At 40.1% G+C, this 17,724-nt stretch overlaps 1 protein-coding gene across 1 annotated transcript; it reads left to right on the forward strand.

Annotated features, from left to right (window-relative positions):
• The first annotated feature begins 599 nt into the window (after positions 1–599).
• Positions 600–12,384, forward strand: LOC119038857 (zinc finger protein 791-like). The gene is made up of 4 exons (XM_053658607.1): positions 600–897; positions 9,339–9,465; positions 9,665–9,725; positions 10,126–12,384. The coding sequence occupies exons 1-4, from the start codon at positions 601–603 to the stop codon at positions 11,867–11,869; spliced, it is 2,229 nt and encodes a 742-aa protein (XP_053514582.1). The 5' UTR covers position 600; the 3' UTR covers positions 11,870–12,384.
• The last annotated feature ends 5,340 nt before the right edge of the window (positions 12,385–17,724 follow it).

A 17,724-nucleotide genomic window follows, 5' to 3' on the forward strand; every position in this document is an offset into this window, starting at 1 on the left:
GAAGCATCAAAGATTGAAACGGAGCCAGACTCGTTATTATAGATCGTGAAATCACATTAAGTGTCAGTGTTTCTAAAGAGTCTCAGTGCCAACGGATGACCTGACAGCCTTGCACCAAGCCCTTGACCTGTAGAGGACATAAACCCTCTTGTTCCCTTGTGGCCCCACCTGGCTCCCCACCCTCATGTTCTGCTCTTACTTGCACCATTTGGAAACTGAATTCCCTGTGCACGCCTGTGCCCACGTGTTTCCAAAGAGCTGGGCAAATACAGTAGTCAGTCAGCTCCATGTTGGGGAAAAGTTCTGTTTAAAGTCTGAGTCTAGCTAGGGTCCTGCAGAGGGCTGTCATTCAGGGCGAACGCCACCAGCAACTGTCCAATCAGGGGTGCCGCTGAGGCAGGTGGGTGGGGCGAGGCACCGCATGGGCGTGGACTTCCCCACTGCCTTCAGCGCTGGCTCGGGAATACACATCGCTTTTACTTAACGGTCTCTGGTTAACTGATGTGGGCTCTGCAGGCACTGTGATCTGCACGGGTATTGGACGTGTGGGCGGGACTCAGGTAAACCCAGGAAACCTAGAAATGGTGAGTGTGCGGCCGGATGCGGAGACCGGGTGGAGAGCCTGCTTGGAACTGGCTGGAGCCGGCTGGAACCGGCTGTGGTAGGACCGGCCCACCCTTGGTCTGGTCTGGAGTCTGTGGACCGAATCCGCTCGGGGCTCCGCTGGGCCTCAGCTCCCACCAGCCACACAGCGAGGAGGCTGGGCCGGGAACCGTGACGTGGAGGTTCCGTGCAGTCACTGCGCGGCGACTTCGCCTCCGCAGCCTCTTGGGCAGCTGTGCGCTCACAGCCCCGCGTCTCCCCAGATGGTGCGGTGGCCACGGGAAGGATCACCTGGTGAAATCCCGACCGGGTCTGCGGGGTTTGTGTGTGGGAGGAGCTGTGGTCCACAGGGTCCGCAGTCCCTTCTTTCGCCCCAGGGGGAGCCGTCTTTTTATGAGTTTTCTAAATGTTTGGGAGGCAGGGTCTCAAATCCACGACCTCATTCCCCCAGATTGCCCCTTACCCAAACTGGCAGTCCTCACATTTCCAGGTCGGTTCTCGGGCTCCCAGAGCCACCCTTCCGTCCCTGAGTTACAGCATCATTATCAACTATTTGTTCTCCAGGGTGCGTTTCAAACAGCCTCAGTATTTTAATTGCTTACCTAATTTTTGTATGGAACAATGGAATGCCTTTATTTAGAGATTGACGTTTGAATGGATGTTTTGTTTGAGAGGGAAGGCGATGGTAACCACCTGGAAGACACATGAAATCCGTTCCTCGCCCTCAGGATCTTTCCTGGGCACAGACGTCCTACTGGAAGTTCTTTGGGTGGAGGTTCCTCTTTGGAAACTTTTCTGGTCTCTCCTGTCAGCACCGCCCCTTCCCTGGGTCTGTTGCCTTGAAAACATTTGTTGACTTACTTACTCAGTTTTTAATGTTTTCAATAGAACTTAAAGACACATAAAAGACCTCCAAACACACAAAAAGAGAATTCAGAAGAAAAAAATTCCAGAATGACATTCCATTTCTAGAATTTTTCTCTCACTCTTCCTGAGCATGTGTAGTAAGTTTCTGAGATTTGTTTGATTTGGGAGTGTTTTAAAATCCAATTCCAGGGCTTAGCCTTGCCGAGCAGAATTGCCGGAGTAGATTCATGAGAAAAACTTCCTGGCCCTGGAAGTGGAGGAGCAGTGAAGGCTCTTGGGTGGAGGTGGGTGTGGATACCCTCCTTTCTGTGGTTGTGGTTGTTCGGGCCTAGACATTTCTAGGTTTCATGTTGAGGTTTGCATTCAGAGTATAATTTGTGTGCATTGAGCAAGTCTGTGAAGGTCAGGTGTTTTTGTCTCCTTCAGAAAGGGTTTATGAGTTGGGGACTTCATTTGGGTCAGAAGTTAAGCTGGATCAGGCTGAGAGTTCTCTCACTTGCAAGAATGAAAGCCTGGGGAAGGGAGCGCTTCCATGCCTACAGGAGAGGAGACTGTAGAACAGGGGGCCACATCAGCCTTGCAGTTGCCTTCAAAGGGCTGAATGTAATTTTAGGACTGTATAAATGTAACTACTCTTCAGCAGTTAAGTGGCCCGGGTAGAAACAAGGAGGTTCCGGGCGTGATATAAGGTGGAGGGCCGGATTAGGCCCACAGGCCTTGTGTTTGCCACCTGTGCTGTAAGAGCTCCCACAGTTCACTCCTGAGCTGCTCTGGTGTCCCTTCCCTCCTTCACCTGGGACTGACCCACTCCCGGGTTTTAACCTCAACAGGGGGTGTCTAAACCCTTAGTGAAAACATACTCAACTTTCTGAGTGTGCGTTTCCTTCTGAACTATAGGGAAGAAGGCTGCTTATCTGTCTTGATTCCAGTATTGCTGTTTCATTTCGCCGGATTCCTTGCTTCTTTAAATATTGCAGCCCTTTGATTCTAGTTGCCATTAGCACCTAGGCTTTTAAAATATAATTTGGGAGATACTGTGTGAATAAGGCAAGAAACTCAGGGAACCAAATAGAATTAGGTTTAATTATGGAAGAGAATCTGAGGATGTGAGATGGGTGTTTTTAAGTTCTCAGGTGATTTTTCCATTTTTTAGGTCAGTTTTTGTATGTCCATGACTCTAGAGAACTTTGACCTTGAAAAGTCTATACTATTCCTTAGGCAAATGAATTTCTGTTTTAATGGATGTGAGGAAAAAAGCGGTTCAATTTTTATTTTCATTGATATAAGAAAACTTAAAATTTATGGACATCTTTGAATGTTCTAGTTTATTTCAGGGATTTATTGCAAATCCTAATGTACTACATTGTATTATATATAATGTTATTCAAACTATTATAATGTCCCTTGTTCTTTTCTTTTTATCAGAGGGGATTTGGGAATTTTTGATGGTCCGCAATTTTATATTTTTTAGTGTTTAAATGATTACATCTTAGAGTGGTGTTCTGTATAGAAAATTAAAAATTAATTTACAATAACGATTAAGCATAGTGATTAACCCTCCTTGAGATTTGCATTTCTATGTTTCCACTCCTGTTCTAGCTGTCCTTTTAGTTTGCTTTTGTTTTAGGTGTGGTTGTTAATAACTGTGAGTTTGCTGTCCTTTCACTGTTCATGTTTTTTTAACTTCCTTTTCTTAGATAAGTCCCTTTAACATTTCATATAATAAGGGTTTGGTGATGATGAACTCCTTGAATTTGATCTTATCTGAGAAGCACTTTATCTGTCCTTCCATTCTAAATGAAAGTTTTGCTGGATAGAGCAATCTTGGTTGTATGTCTTTGGATTTCATGACTTGAAATACCTCTTGCCAGCCCCTTCTTGCCTGTAAGGTCTCTTTTGAGAAATCTGCTGACAGTCTGATGGGAACTCTTTTGTAGGTGACTGTCCCCTTAGCTCTTGCTGCTTCTAGGATTCTCTCCTTCATTTTAATCTTGACTAATGTAATTATGATGTGCCTTGGTGTGTTCCTTCTTGAGTCTACCTACTTTGGGACTCTCTGAGCTTCCTGGATTTCCTGGAAGCCTATTTCCTTTGCCAGATTGGGGAAGTTCTCCTTTATTATTTGTTCAAATAAGTTTTCCACTGGTGGCTGTTCCTTTCCCCCTTCTGGTACCCCTATAATTCGGATGTTGGAGCGTTTAAAGATGTCCTGGAGGTTCCTAAGCCTCTCCTCATTTTTTTGAGTTCTTGTTTCTTCATTCTTTTCTGTTTGGTCATTTTTTTCTTCCTTCTGGTCCACTCCATTAATTTGAGACCCAGTTTCCTTTTCATCACTATTGAATCCCTGTGCATTTCCCTTCATTTCATTTAGTTTAGCTTTCATTTATTCCTCTAATTTGTAACTAAAATCAACCAATTATGTGAGCATCCTGATGACCAGTGTTTTGAACTGTGCATCTGATAGACTGGCTATCTCTTGGTCACTTAGAAGTATTGGCTCTGGGGCTTTGAGCTGTTCTTCTTGAGCCATAATGTTTTAGTCTGTTGGCACCTGTTACATATGAGAGGCGGAGCCTTAGGTGTTCACCAGGGTGGGGCAACCCAGTCGCTGGGTTGTGATGCTCTATGTGGGGATGGGGTCAGAGAGGGAAAATTGTGCTTATGCTGTTCTCAGATTTTGGTCCCCTCTGCTGCTTCCTGCAAGCAAATGGGGCCCCCCTGGTGTTGGCTCCTGGGTGTGTGGGCCTGTGCACCCTCCAGGACCCTGTGGGTCTCTCCAACAAACTCTCTGTGAGCCTGGGAGCTTCTCCTGGCACCTCAACCCGAAAGTTTTTCCAGTTGGTGCTTTTAGACTTTAATTCCCGTTGCTGGGGCCCTTGTTTGTGCTCTCTGTCTCACTGCTTGCTCCTTTACTTGGTTTGTCTGCGTGCAAATGTGTGACCTTGGTCAGCCAGCTGCCTTGTGCCCTCACTGGGTCCGCCCGTTGCCACCCCACACCTGGGATCTGCCAACCACTGCCTGTGCGCCTGGGTTAGTCCGCGCTTTTTCCTGCGGGACCCCGCTCCACCAGCCGCTGACTCTGCCCCTCTTACCGGTCTGGCTGAATGGTTGTTGGACTTCTGTACAGTTCAATTTTCTGTGTTTTGGTTGCATTTTTGTCACTGAAACTTTGTTGTCTTTAAACTTGGTTGTGCGAGGAGGTACAGTGTTTCCACCTATGCCTCCATCTTGGCCCGAAGTCCTCATACTAGCTTTATAATAAGTTGATTTACCACTTTTACTAAATGCTTCCCTTTACCATTGAGTTTTTAAAATCTTATTTTTAGGTCTGTCCTTTTATTTTTTGCTTACAGAAGTCTATTTAGTATTTCCTTTGATGCTGATTTAGTGGTGATGAACTCCATTGGTTTTTGCTTGTCTGGGAAATTGTATTTCTTTTCATCTGAATGACAGTCTTGCTGGGTAGAATATTGTTTGTTGTAGGTTTCCCTTTTATTTACTTTGATTATATTATACCATTCTCTTCTGGCCTCCAAAGTTTTTGTTGAAAAATCAACTCAGTCTTATGGGAGCACCCTTGTACATAACTGTTTTTCTCTTGTTACTTTTAAGATTATTTCTTTATCTTTTGGCATTTTAATGAAAAGAGTTGTGGGGTTTCTTTGAGTTCATCTTGTTTGGAACCCTATGTGCTTTCTGACTTGGATGTCTGTTTCCTTCACCAGGTTAGGGATGTTCTTGGCCATTATTTCCTCAGATAGGTTTTCCATCCTTTATTCTTCTGTGTACTATATTTTTTGGACTATAAGATGCACTTTTCCCCCAAATTTTGGAGGAAAGGGGGTGTGTGTCTTATAGTCTGAACATAGCTTACCTGGCTAGTACATGTAGTTTACATTTACATTGGTGAAATATTATGTTATTTGTGTCATTAAATATTTTACCACATTTTTTGCTTCAAAAATTTTTTCCTATTTTTCTCCCCTAAAACTTAAGGGCATCTTATGGTCCGGTGCGTCTTATAGTCCTAAAAATACGGTATATCTTTCGATCTCGGGTAGGTCTCTTGGACACAGCATATATATGGGTTTTGTTTTCTTACCCATTCAGCTACCCAGTGTCTTTTGGTTGGAACATTTAAACCACTTACATTTAAAGTGATTATTGATAGATGCATATTTAGTGCCATTTTATTGTTAGACTGTTTTCCTCTCTTTTTTTCCTTCTTAAAGCAAATTCTTTAACATTTGTTTCAGTACTGTTTTTGTGTTAACACACTCCTTTAGCTTTTTCTTGTCTGGGATGCTTTTTATTTAATTTCCTCTTAAAGTTTAAATGATAGACTTGCTGGGTAAAGTAGCCTTGGTTGTAAGTCCTTCTTGCTTTTCATCTCTTGAATATTTAATTCCATTTGCTTCTGGCCTGAAATATTTCTGTTGAGAAATCAGATGACAGTCTAATTGGTGCTCCCTTGTAGGTAACTTCCTGCTTTTCTCTTGCAGCTTTTAGGATTCTTTCCTTGTTTTTAAACTTTGCCACTTTAATTATGATGTGTATGGGAGTAGGCCTCTTTGGTTCCAACTTTTTTGGGACTCTCTGAGCTTCCTGGACTTGTGTGTCTTTTTCCTTCACCAGATTATGGAACTTTTTAGTCATTATTTCTTCAGATGGGTTCTCGGTCCCTTTCTCACTCTCTTCTGCTGGTAGTCCCATGATGTGGATGTTGTTACACTTCAAGTTGTCCCAGAGGTTTCTTAAACTCTCCTCATATTTTAAATTGTTTTTTCTGTTTTGCTTCTCTGCATGGTTTTTTTTTTCTACTTTGTCTTCCAAATCACTGATTTGATCCTCTTCTTTTTCTAACCTACCGTTTATTCCTCCAGTGTATTATTTTATTTCAGATATTGTGTTCTTTATTTCTGACTGGTCCTTTTTTATGGTTCCTGTGTCTTTTTTTCATGCTGTTAAGTATTTTTATAATGATTAAACTGTCTGATGGAGTGCTTGCCTCCATTTCATCTAGTTCTTCTTCTGGAAAGTCCTCTTGGTCATTCTTTGGGGACTGTTTCTTTTTTTCTCATTTTGGCTGCCTCTTTGTGTTTGTTTCTATGTATTAGGTAGATCTGTAAGACTCTGGTGCAGCCCTAAGTGGAACCCTGCCTGTGACTGGCCCTAGGCAACCTGTTTGGAACTGTCAGAATCCACAGCGTGTAGCTCCCTCTGCTGGGCCTGGGTGTGTGCAGATGACTAGTTTCACTGTTTCTATTTATTGTCCTTATTTAGTTATTTTTTTGTCTTCCTCCCTTTTATGCCTTCTTTGGCTTTAATTGAGCATTTTTTCCCTCATACTTTTATTTTCTACAGTGTTAGCAATCAATTACACATATTTTAAAACTTTTTTGGTGCTTGCCATTGAGTTTTGAGGATAGGTTTACAACTTACCTCTTCCATCAAGTCACACTGTACTGCTTTGCTGATTATGCAGGTACCTCAGACCACTCTCTTCAAAGCTCTCCTGATGTTTTTTTTTATACTAATGTTACTTATTGCACATATTTCTCAGCATATAGTTGTCAGATACATTGTTGGTTATGTTATTTTAAACAAAATGGCATCTGTTATAAAATTATGGTAAGAAACACAGAAGATATTTTACCTCCATTTATTTCTTTTCTAATTTACCACCTTCAACATTTACATTTTTTCCACTAAATTTTTTAATGTTTCATTCAAAATATGTGTAGTCATGACAGATTTCCTTGTTTTTGTCTAAGAAAGTTTTTTTTATGTTTTGAAGGATAATTTTGATTGACGCAGGAGAGTAGTGTTTTTCTTTTAAAACTTTAAATTTTATATTCTTTTTTTTGCATGATTTCTGATAAGACCTGTAATTTAATTCTAATCTTTGTTTCAATATGTTATTTCTGTCTTTGCTTTTTGTCTACATTGAATATGAGATAATTGGTTGTACACTTTTGTTGCTTTTCATTTTTAGTGTGTTACTTATTATTTTTAGGACAGTCTCACTGATTGTTACATCATGGATTTCTTCTGTTTCTTATCTGTCTTTCTTTTCCTTCATGCACTCCCATGACATGGATTTAAGTTTTCTGTTTAAAGAGGGTACTTAGAGTTCATGGACATTGTTGACTGACTTTTTATTCTTTTTTCTTTGCATTAGACTTCAATGAGATATGTATTTTTTTAGTTATATTTCTTAATGTTAACATAATATTTGGGGCATATTTCAAAGTATTGTGTTTATTTTATTTTTCCAATATTGGGGACACTGAGTCCTGATTTAAATTATCTGATGGACTTAAAAAGAGTACAAATTTTTTTGCTTTTTTATTGTAAGGTCAGAAAAAACAGCTTCTAAGATACTTCAGTCCCAGGCCAGACATTGGAAATCTCTAACTCCCACTCTTTCATCATTGACTACCGACAGCTTTAAAGCCCTGCCTTTCCTCTTCCCCTTGTGCACCATCTGTAGGAGGTGATGGGAAAGCCTGAGGGCTTTCTCCTTTGCTGCAGCAAGAGATTGAATCTACACAAGTTCCTGCTCTTGTGAGTGAGCTCTCACCCCAGCCTATCGCCTAATCTTATAAAACAAGTGCATGCACCTTTGCTTGTTCTCTTAAAGAATCTTATCCTTTCCTGAGAGGCCTGCCTTATTCCCCCAAGACCTCAACTGTGGATGTAATAAACCCCGTCACACTCTGCTGATAGTGCATGCTGTCATCAGCTGAGGGATCCCATGCTCAGGGGTGGAGCTGTCATGCTCCTTTACTCCACAGGGGAGTTTAGAAGTGACAGAAGAAGAAAAAGCATTGCCTAGGCACACAAATAATACCTTTGTGTTACAGTTGCCTATAGTATTCAGTACCACAACATGCTGTACAGGTTTGTAGCCTAGGAACAATCTGCTGCATCACATAGTCCAGGTGTTTGGTAGACCATACCATCTAGGTTCGTACACTCAACGTGTTCCCACAAAGATGAAATTATCCAAACAATATATATCACAGAATGTATCTTCATAGATAAGTGGCACCAGACCGTAACTTTCCAGGCAATCATATTGGACATAGAACGAAGGGAAGAGCTGAGTCTATAACCAATATTCTGTAAGAAAAAAGCAGTGCTGGTCTGTATAAATACTATTCAGACAGATGACTTTTAATGGCCTGGAGATGAGGATGATGTGGCTCCCTGGACCATGCTAAAACTGGCATTGTCAGAGGCCTTCTGGACTCATGTTTGCTGATGGCAGTAGAACAAAGGGCTTCTTGTATTCAGTATGTATGTGTTCACTGTAACCTTGTGCAGATTTCATAACCCTTTGCATCATGTAGATGGTGAGTAATAAAGAAAAAAGATTAAAAACTACTTTTTAGCAAAGAATGGATCATCTTAAAAATGATAATACAGGAGTGGGCAAAAGTAGGTTTACAGTTATTTGGAAAAAGACATGCAGGTTATTATTATCACAATAGCTTTATGAACTCTGTGTTCCATGTACTCACAACTGTAAACCTGCTTTTGCCCACCCCAGTATCTTTCTCATTTCTGTAGCACTTCTTTCTGAATAGAAAGAATCCAACATGCTCTGATCCTGCCAGTAGAGAAAATACATGTAATATAATGTCATCACAGTAAAAATGTGTACATAATTTCCATGTGTTCATGATGGTGTCAAATTTATAAGGAAGTAATTGTGGACAGAGAGTAAGTTTTTGATGATCAAGTCATAGATTAAATGTTTTCAGATGAGAGAATCATATGTAACCTGACCGTAAATGGAGTCTAGATGCCCAGTGCTAATCTGTCTTATAAACTGTACTGTACACATATTTGTGGTATTTTAGGATTCAGTGACATTTGAGGATGTGGCTGTGAACTTCAGTCTGGAGGAGTGGGCTTTACTGGATTCTTTGCAGAAGAAACTCTATAGAGATGTGATGCAGGAAACCTTCAGGAACCTGGCCTCCATAGGTAAGGATGACAGGTTATCTTCACTTCCCCATCTGAAGGACAGATGTTTCTTACCTATCAATAGTGTGCTAACTTGTAGGAATAGAGGACATTGGTAAATAAACTAGGTATAGTCAACAGCTCATCATAGAACCAGAATCTGATAATTTTTCTATAATTTCTAATACTTTGGAATTATATATCTTGGTCTGCATTTTAGGGAAAAAATGGGAAGCTTATGACATTGAAGATCAGTACAAAAACCAGGAGAGAAAATGTAGGTGAGTCGCACTCATAATAGAGAGCAGTGTCTCAGGTGAGAAACATGTTGTGCTATGAAATTTTTATAAGAATCAACCCAAACTACTCCTGCTTCAAATTAACTACTTCTCAAAACCTTTCTACCACATTACTTATATCTATATGACACAGATGTCCAGTGTTTGTGAAATGGTTTACATGGAAATAGCATTAATGAAGTGTATACATGACAGTTGCTGTTTTGATAATAGCAAGGCTGAAGTTGTCTTCCAGAGCTTTTATTGTATTCAGTGCAATAATTTGGACAAGAGAGTAAACCTGTATTGTGCAGTAAATCATAAAAAGGTAGTTCAGATATTCTACTAATAAACATAAAATTATTAACAAAGAAATTAATAATGTGCTTCTTGTTTTTTATAGGAGTTCAGTGGTAGAGAGACTCTGCAAAGGGAGGGAGGGTAGCCAGTGTGGACAAAACTTCAGCCTTATTCCAAGTCTCAGTCTGAAGAAACTTCTTCCTGGAGGAAAACCCTGGGAATACAGTGTGTGGAGGGAAGTCTTCATGCATCAGTCATCCCATAATGGGGACATCACATGTCACAGGCCATCTGGGTATCAGAAGTATGGAGAGAAGCCATGTAAATGTACTGTATGTGGGAAAGTTTTCACTTACACTCAGTTTTTTGAAAAACATGAAAGACATCACAATGGAGAAGAATTGCATAAATGTGAGGAATGTGGAAAAGCCCTCATGTGGCTCAAAAGTCCTGAACGACACAAGATCACACACACTGCAGATGCTCCTTACAGATGTAAGGTGTGTGCACAAACCTTTAGTTCTTCAACTTCTCTTCAGACATGTGAGAGAACCCACAATGGAGAGAAGCCCTATCAGTGTAAACTCTGTGGAAAAGCCTTCCGATATTATAAAAGTTTTCAAAGACATGAAAGACATCATCCGGGAGAAAAACCCTATGAATGTAAAAAATGTAGTAAAGCATTCAGGTATCCCAGTCATCTTCAAATTCATGAGAGAACTCACACTGAAGAGAAACCCTATGAGTGTAAGGAGTGTGGAAAGGCCTTCAGGTCATATAGTTCCTTACAGCCCCATGAAATGACTCACACAGGAGAGAAACCCTATGAATGTAAGGAATGTGGAAAAGCCTTCAGGTATTACAGTTCCTTACAAATACATGAAAGGTCTCACACTGGAGAGAAACCATATGAGTGTAAAAAATGTAATAAAGCATTCAGTGCTCCCAGTTGCCTTCGAAAACATGAAAGAATTCACAGTGCAGAGAAACCCTATGAATGTAAGGAATGTGGAAAAGCTTTCAGATTTTACAGTTCCTTACAAACACATGAAAGGACTCACACAGGAGAGAAACCCTATGAATGTAAGCAATGTGGAAAGGCTTTGAGATATTATAGTTCCTTACAAATACATGAACGGATACACACAGGAGAGAAGCCCTATGAATGTAAGGAATGTGGAAATGCATTCAGATGCAACAGTTTCTTAAAAATACACAAAAAATCTCACACTGGAGAGAAACCCTATGAATGTGAAAAGTGTAGTAAAGTATTCAGCACTCCTAGTAATCTTCGAATCCATGAAAGAACCCACACTGCAGAGAAACCCTATGAGTGTAAGGAGTGTGGAAAAGCCTTCAGATATTATCGTTCCTTACAAACACATGAGCGGACTCACACGGGGGAGAAACCCTATGAATGTAAACATTGTGGTAAGGCCTTCATTTGTCTCACCACCATTCAAAGACACATGAAAATGCACACTGGAAATACACCTTATGAATGTAAGGAATGTGGGAAAGCATTCACTTGCCTTAGTTTGTATCAAAGACATGAAAGAACTCACACTGGAGAGAAACCCTATGAATGTAAACAGTGTGGAAAAGCCTACAGAGATCACAGCTCCTTACAAAGACATGAAAGGACTCACACTGGAGAGAAACCCTATGAATGTAAGGAGTGTGGAAAAGCCTTCATTTGTAACAAAGTTTTTCGAATACACCTGCTGAGAGTACACACTACAGAAAAACCATACAAATGTGAAGAATGTGGGAAAGACTTTAGTCATCCCTATTCCTTCCGGAGGCACAAAAGGACTCACTGGATAAAACCTCTTGAATGCAAATAGTGTGGGGAAGACTTTAGTTAGCCCACATCCTTGTAAAACCACTGAAAATAAATTTAAAAAATGGAAACATAAAAAGGATTGACGTAAATTAATTTAGTTACAGTGTTCTAAAAACTTTATTGTTAAAAAATTATTTTTAAAATTGATTTTAGAGACAGCTAGGGAGAGAGAGAGAGAAACATCATTTTGTTCCATTTATTTATACTTTCATTGGTTGCTCCATGTTTGTGTGCCCTGACTGGGGATTGAACCCACAACCTAGTATATCAGGATGATGCTCTAACCACCTGAGAGATTTGGCCAGGGCTCTTCTACAAAACTTTCAAGATTAAAGAGTTGTCATTAAAATAATAAGTTATATTCACCAGGTTTAAGTTCATAATGGCACATAGGATTTTTACTACAGTAGATCCTTGAAAAGCGGGTTAGGGCAAACTGCTATTTTCCATACAGTTGAAAATTTGTGCATAACCCAAGCCAGCCTTCTGCATAAATGAACACCAAGCTGAAGATCAAAAATACAGTTGACTCTTGAATAGCCCAAGTTTGAAACTGCGCAGGTCCACATTTTATGTTCTGCATAAAAGTGGACCTGTGCATTTCAAACTTAGTGTTTAAGCATCAGTTACTTTTAGAAATGAATATTGAGGTGAAGTTATTTTACAGTTTGTCTTTCAATAATTACATAATTTAATAGGCAGTAAGTTTTCATCATTGGTTAATAATACTGCTTCTTTACATTTTGAAGCCTGTTAGACCCATGGGTGAATTCAAGTTTAATTCTAATATGCAATTAGGTTTAAATTTTTATGATGTTTTGTTTGTTTCATGTTAAGGGGCCATTGGAAAATGGCGGTTTGGTATTTGTTGGGATTTTCCTACTGGTTTTGTGACAGTTCTGGGTATTTCTCTTCCATTATATATATTCTCACTTTCTTACTGACAAAACACCTTTTGTGGTGTGATAGGTATTAGATACTTTTTTTCATTTTCCATTCTAATAAAAACTTGGGAGAAATTTTTAAGTATGTCAAGTTTATGAAAGATTTTAGTTTTATGAGCATTATTTTTATATTTGAGCCTTTGCTCATGTTTTTTCTTGTGACTTGCATTTGGTGAATAGATTTTTGTTTAAGAAGAGAGACCTATAATAAAAAAAATAGAGTGGAAAACATTACCTGTGTGGATAGAGTTGGAAACTTGATTTTTTAGGAACTTTATGGTTCCATATTAGGAATTATTAATAACTCCCCGCCCCCGGTGTGAGATTGGAAGGCAGAAGGGAAGAAGTCATTAGTCAGATTGTATGGCCGCTACACAAGGAGAAGTATGTGGGGGGTTTGAAGACATCATCTTCTACCTCTTTTTTTTTTTTTTAATTCTTTGCCCTTCCAGTTAAGAGTATCCTTGTAGCCACCACCATTTAGTTTGATTTCCATTTTTTTAGGTGTAGGTTTTCACAAATGTCTTCACAAATTGCAAGTCAGAGATCATCAGAGTTTGGATTTTCCTGCAATCCCTCCTGTGTCCACTGGGAAACTGATTCGGACTTTTATGCTTGGGAGTATTTTCTCATTTTCTTCTGCTCTGGGTTATATCAGCATAAATTTGTATAGGAGACACCTTATGCTGTCATCAGTGGTGGTGAGTGTGTTTTCCTGATGGCCCATGTTGTCTGCAATGGTGCCGTCAGAAAGCAGTGTGGGACAGTGTTTCTCTGCTGCGTGTGCGGTGGCTGCCTTGACCCGGTGCCTCCATGTGACAGTCCGCACCTCCCTCCCATCGGGAGGCTGTGGGTGTTTACAGTTGCTTGTAGCTCATGGAATCCATTCTCAGTACATTTTCAGTCGTGTGTAACTGTGATTAAACCCTTGTGCATATTTTTCAAACTAATACAGTTGCTTCATAGAAATATTAACTTTTTTAAGATATAAAATACTAACAAGTATTTTGTTTTTTACTTCCTGAGTATTTGTTAAAATGTCTCATTATAATTATGAATTTTCAGGTATACTTTGCAATTTTTAAAATTTAATGATTACCCATTATTGTTATTCAACATTATTATGTGCATGTAATTTCAGGTTTTTTTTCCTCAGGCTATTTTTATATTTTAATTTTTCATGATACAGTTTTGTCATAAAACTGACTTACTCTTAATGCCAAAAATGTAAATCATGGTCTTCCCAGGTTATTTTTTCTTTTTTTGCCTGTGACCTGCAGATTCACACCTCTCGGCAGAAAGAGGTGTAATGAATTCTAATAAGAATGACCACAAAGCATCAAGGACTGTGAGGTACAACAATGTCAGGGCATTTAAAGGGGCTTTTAATGGGATGTAGGCTTGCGTTAGATGATTTGACTGCTTTTCGAGGAGGCCAGACCTTTTTCTGAATTGACTGCTGTGAGGAGGTGAACCTCATTCTGCCATTAGCAGTCATCCTCATTTTCTAGCAGCAAAAACAATGCGGTGGAGCTAAAGCTCATTTGCAAGAAGCTCCAGTCATATTAGTAAGAAGAGGGGAATGTTGGTCATTGTTTTGATTTGGAAACATACCCTTTACCACCTTTGGAGACAGGGATACAAAGTCCCCTTATAAATATTCTGGAATATCATGGTCACCTTGATGAAGGTGTGTGACATTTCTCTTATCAGCAGGATGAGACTGGCCTTACAAGGAGGGCCAGGCCCACTGCCTCTGCCACAGCCTTTGTCCTTCCTAGTTAGTAAATATTGGTGTGTTTTCTACAGTGTATCAGACATCATTTATCATAGAGTACCTCAGTGAAAAATAGAAATTTACTTTCTGGGATACTTTACAATATATTTAATATCACCTTTCTGACTCTGCTGAGGCCTCTGAGTTTAGATTAACTGTGAGAACAAACCTAGCAAGGGAGGAAGGAGCACTTGTAAAAATAGGGCTTTTTTGCTTAGAGACTATTTTTTTAAAGAGACAAACAGTTTTTTTTGGTGACAAGGAATAAAAGAGGAATTCTTAATTCCTTTTCTCCCTGGTGAGTGAGCTACACAGTGACGTGGACAACATAAAATAATTCCCTTGCAGTCCTTGGTCATTGGCCAAAATGCAAAGATGCCTGATTATATGACTTGCAATTATTATTTTCTTGACAGAAATGGCAGCTGATGTGCTCTCCAAGTGTATCAGCAGTTGCTACATTGTCCTTTGTGTCTTCAAGTTTCATGGCAGGGGACAAGTACTTCCTTGATGTTTTTGGAGTCTGAGAGTAGCAGTGATCAAGGAGCCTGGCAGTGGTCCGAATTGGTGGGCATTCAACAGCTTTTGCCAGACAGGTATCAAGAATTTTGTGAGTGCCTTAAGTTTTGAAGAGATTGGTTTTCTGGCAGCTTCACCCCCAGGGCTTCCCCAAGCCCAGCTGCCAGGCTCACTCTCTGGAGGGAGAGGCTGCATTCTTGGTGCTAATGTTTAAACGTTTCTCATTGCTTTGTGCTCAGAGTCATTATACCCAATTTAGCAGAAATAATCAAGGCACTGCAGGATTTGGATGTGGACATAAAACAAGTTCCTGCAGCCCTGGTGCTTATATTTTTTTTTGGCGGGGGGAAGAGAGATGACTAACAAATGGTAATGCTTTGGTTTATAAGATGAAAATGAAAGTTGTGAGGGAATGTAAAGAACAATGTGAGATGACAGTACCGGGGCTCGAGTGTGTATACGTCTGCCGTGACGATAGGAGCCTCAGTGAGGGAGGAAGTCATTATCGACCACTTGAAGATAACACGTCTTAAACACTTTTAGGAACTGCTTGGGTGTGGACGTAAGCAGAACCCAGCAATGCAGAAAGTCCGAATTTCTGTGATTAACAGGAAACACATCTAGACATCATTTATCTTCATTTTTGAAATTGCTAAGCTATCTATAGAATATGTACTTGTGTTAGACATTGTTATCTGGGACTTGAAATGTGCTAATGATTTGGGTCACAGATAACCTGTGATGTCTTTTTGTGTTTGATGTCATTTGAGAAGATTTTCACTTACTTTTAAATTTTTAAATGGCACAGTATTTTGTCATTTACACTTTGCTGCTGTATGCACTGAGGGACACAGAGTGGACCCCATCACATTATGGAGCCCGTCCACTGGGGAGGCACCTATGCTCATCTGCATTGTTCACGCCCACCCCGAGTTTGTTCTTTGGTCTCCTGCGATTCCCCACTAGAAACACCACAGAGAGCTGCGGGCGTTTAGGGCAGCTGCCCAACAAATAATGTGAGCAGTAGAACGAGGGAATTATTTTCAGTAACTTAGCACAAAAAGATATATGATAAATTTTCAATGTCTTTGTTTTGAAGGGGGCTGGGAGTCTTTTTGGCCATCCCTGCACACCCCGTACCCCATTTTCCTATTTTCAGGTTTTATTTTTGTATGTTTATTTCTAGCATGTGTTGTGAAAGAGTGGGAAACAAAAGTAGTCACTATAAGTTTTTATAAAGGACATAGAAATTTAATCTTTTCATTTTTCTTTTTTTTTTGGAGTGGCAACTCATAATGGAAGTGGTCTTTTGACATGGTAAAATATTTTCCATCTTTTGATGATAGTATTACCACACATTTATGAGAACTCGGAAGTATACCTAAAATAATTATATACATACTTATATGTATATGTTCTATTTTACAGAAAGTTAATGGCATGTTCACTTTTATGTAATAAAAGAATATTAAGCTCTTCCTGAACCTTAATTTTTACCTGCCCAGTTCTTCTAATGTGGGGTCCTCGTTAAGGACTGAAGTACTGGGGAGGAAGGACACGAGGCACAGCTGGCCTTCCGTGAAGCCCTGCCTTAATTGAGAAAACACGCTCTGCAGTTACACACGACCTCATCTTACACACGTAACTAGGATTGAAGTGATAATGATTCCAGAAGCTGCCTTTGAGTTTTAATCAAATTACTTGGATCTCTGGACACATGGTGGTTCTAAAACATAAAAGTGCATCTGAAATTCACATATAACTTAACTTGACTTGCGTATGTGGGTTCCAACCACAACTGATCCTTGAACAATGTGGGTTTGATCTGTGCCAGTCAATGAAACTAGGCAGGTCAGCTGACAGAAAACCCAGTAGAAGGGGGCATGCGCAGCTCAAACACACTGTTCTAGGGTCAAAGGAATTGCATCTTGGTCATCCTCCCTCAAATTCTGGCCCACGCAATGCAGTCGTACTGTTTCCAGACCAGTAGCACTCACGCATTCATTGGAAGTCAGGGCTACTGATCGGGGCCCACATGCTGTCATTCCACTAACATTAGTGCCAATCAAGGTGTCTCCAAAACACGCAAAATGTGTGTAGCAGACAGCTAATGTTTCGGATGTTTCCTTGAAGGAAAATTCCCCGCAGCCATGGTAGCTGATGACCAGTTTGCTTTGGTTTATATTAGCAGCCGGGGAGAGTTCTGTTCCCTAAAAGGGCTTACGGTTTGCTGCATGGGGGTAGGCTACACCAGCAAGGCACCACCAAAAATACAAATAAGACAACAGGGTGAAAGAAACACCTTTAGTAAAATAATTGATCAGAGTTTGGGAACCACCCTGGCACACTTTCCTGGATCACTCCAACCCACTGAAATAACAGGACTCAAATACTATTGAGGCTTTGTCATTATAAGTACACATTGCTTGTGATTTTGACATGGGTTTTCAATTAACATTCAAATTCATTTAAATGAGATGTGGCTTTATTTAGTTAACAAACCTCAGGAGTGAACTTCGATAAAGACGTTGACCTCATTTCTCATGTTTGACTCTTAACTAGCTCTAGACACCTGCTCAGCTTGCCTGGCACTTACAGGCAGGTGAGTTACAGAGG

Source organism: Artibeus jamaicensis, unplaced genomic scaffold (assembly GCF_021234435.1).
Source record: "Artibeus jamaicensis isolate MK-2021 breed Jamaican fruit bat unplaced genomic scaffold, CSHL_Jam_final scaffold_537, whole genome shotgun sequence".
Lineage (NCBI taxonomy): Eukaryota > Metazoa > Chordata > Mammalia > Chiroptera > Phyllostomidae > Artibeus > Artibeus jamaicensis.

Bases quoted from the DNA above. Each gene is read 5' to 3' on its own strand.
- LOC119038857 (XM_053658607.1), top strand. From the start codon at position 601: ATGCGGAGACCGGGTGGAGAGCCTGCTTGGAACTGGCTGGAGCCGGCT. The intron at 898-9,338 runs GTGAAATCCCGA...GTGGTATTTTAG, and splicing joins GCCACGGGAAGGATCACCTG to GATTCAGTGACATTTGAGGA. The intron at 9,466-9,664 runs GTAAGGATGACA...TCTGCATTTTAG, and splicing joins CAGGAACCTGGCCTCCATAG to GGAAAAAATGGGAAGCTTAT.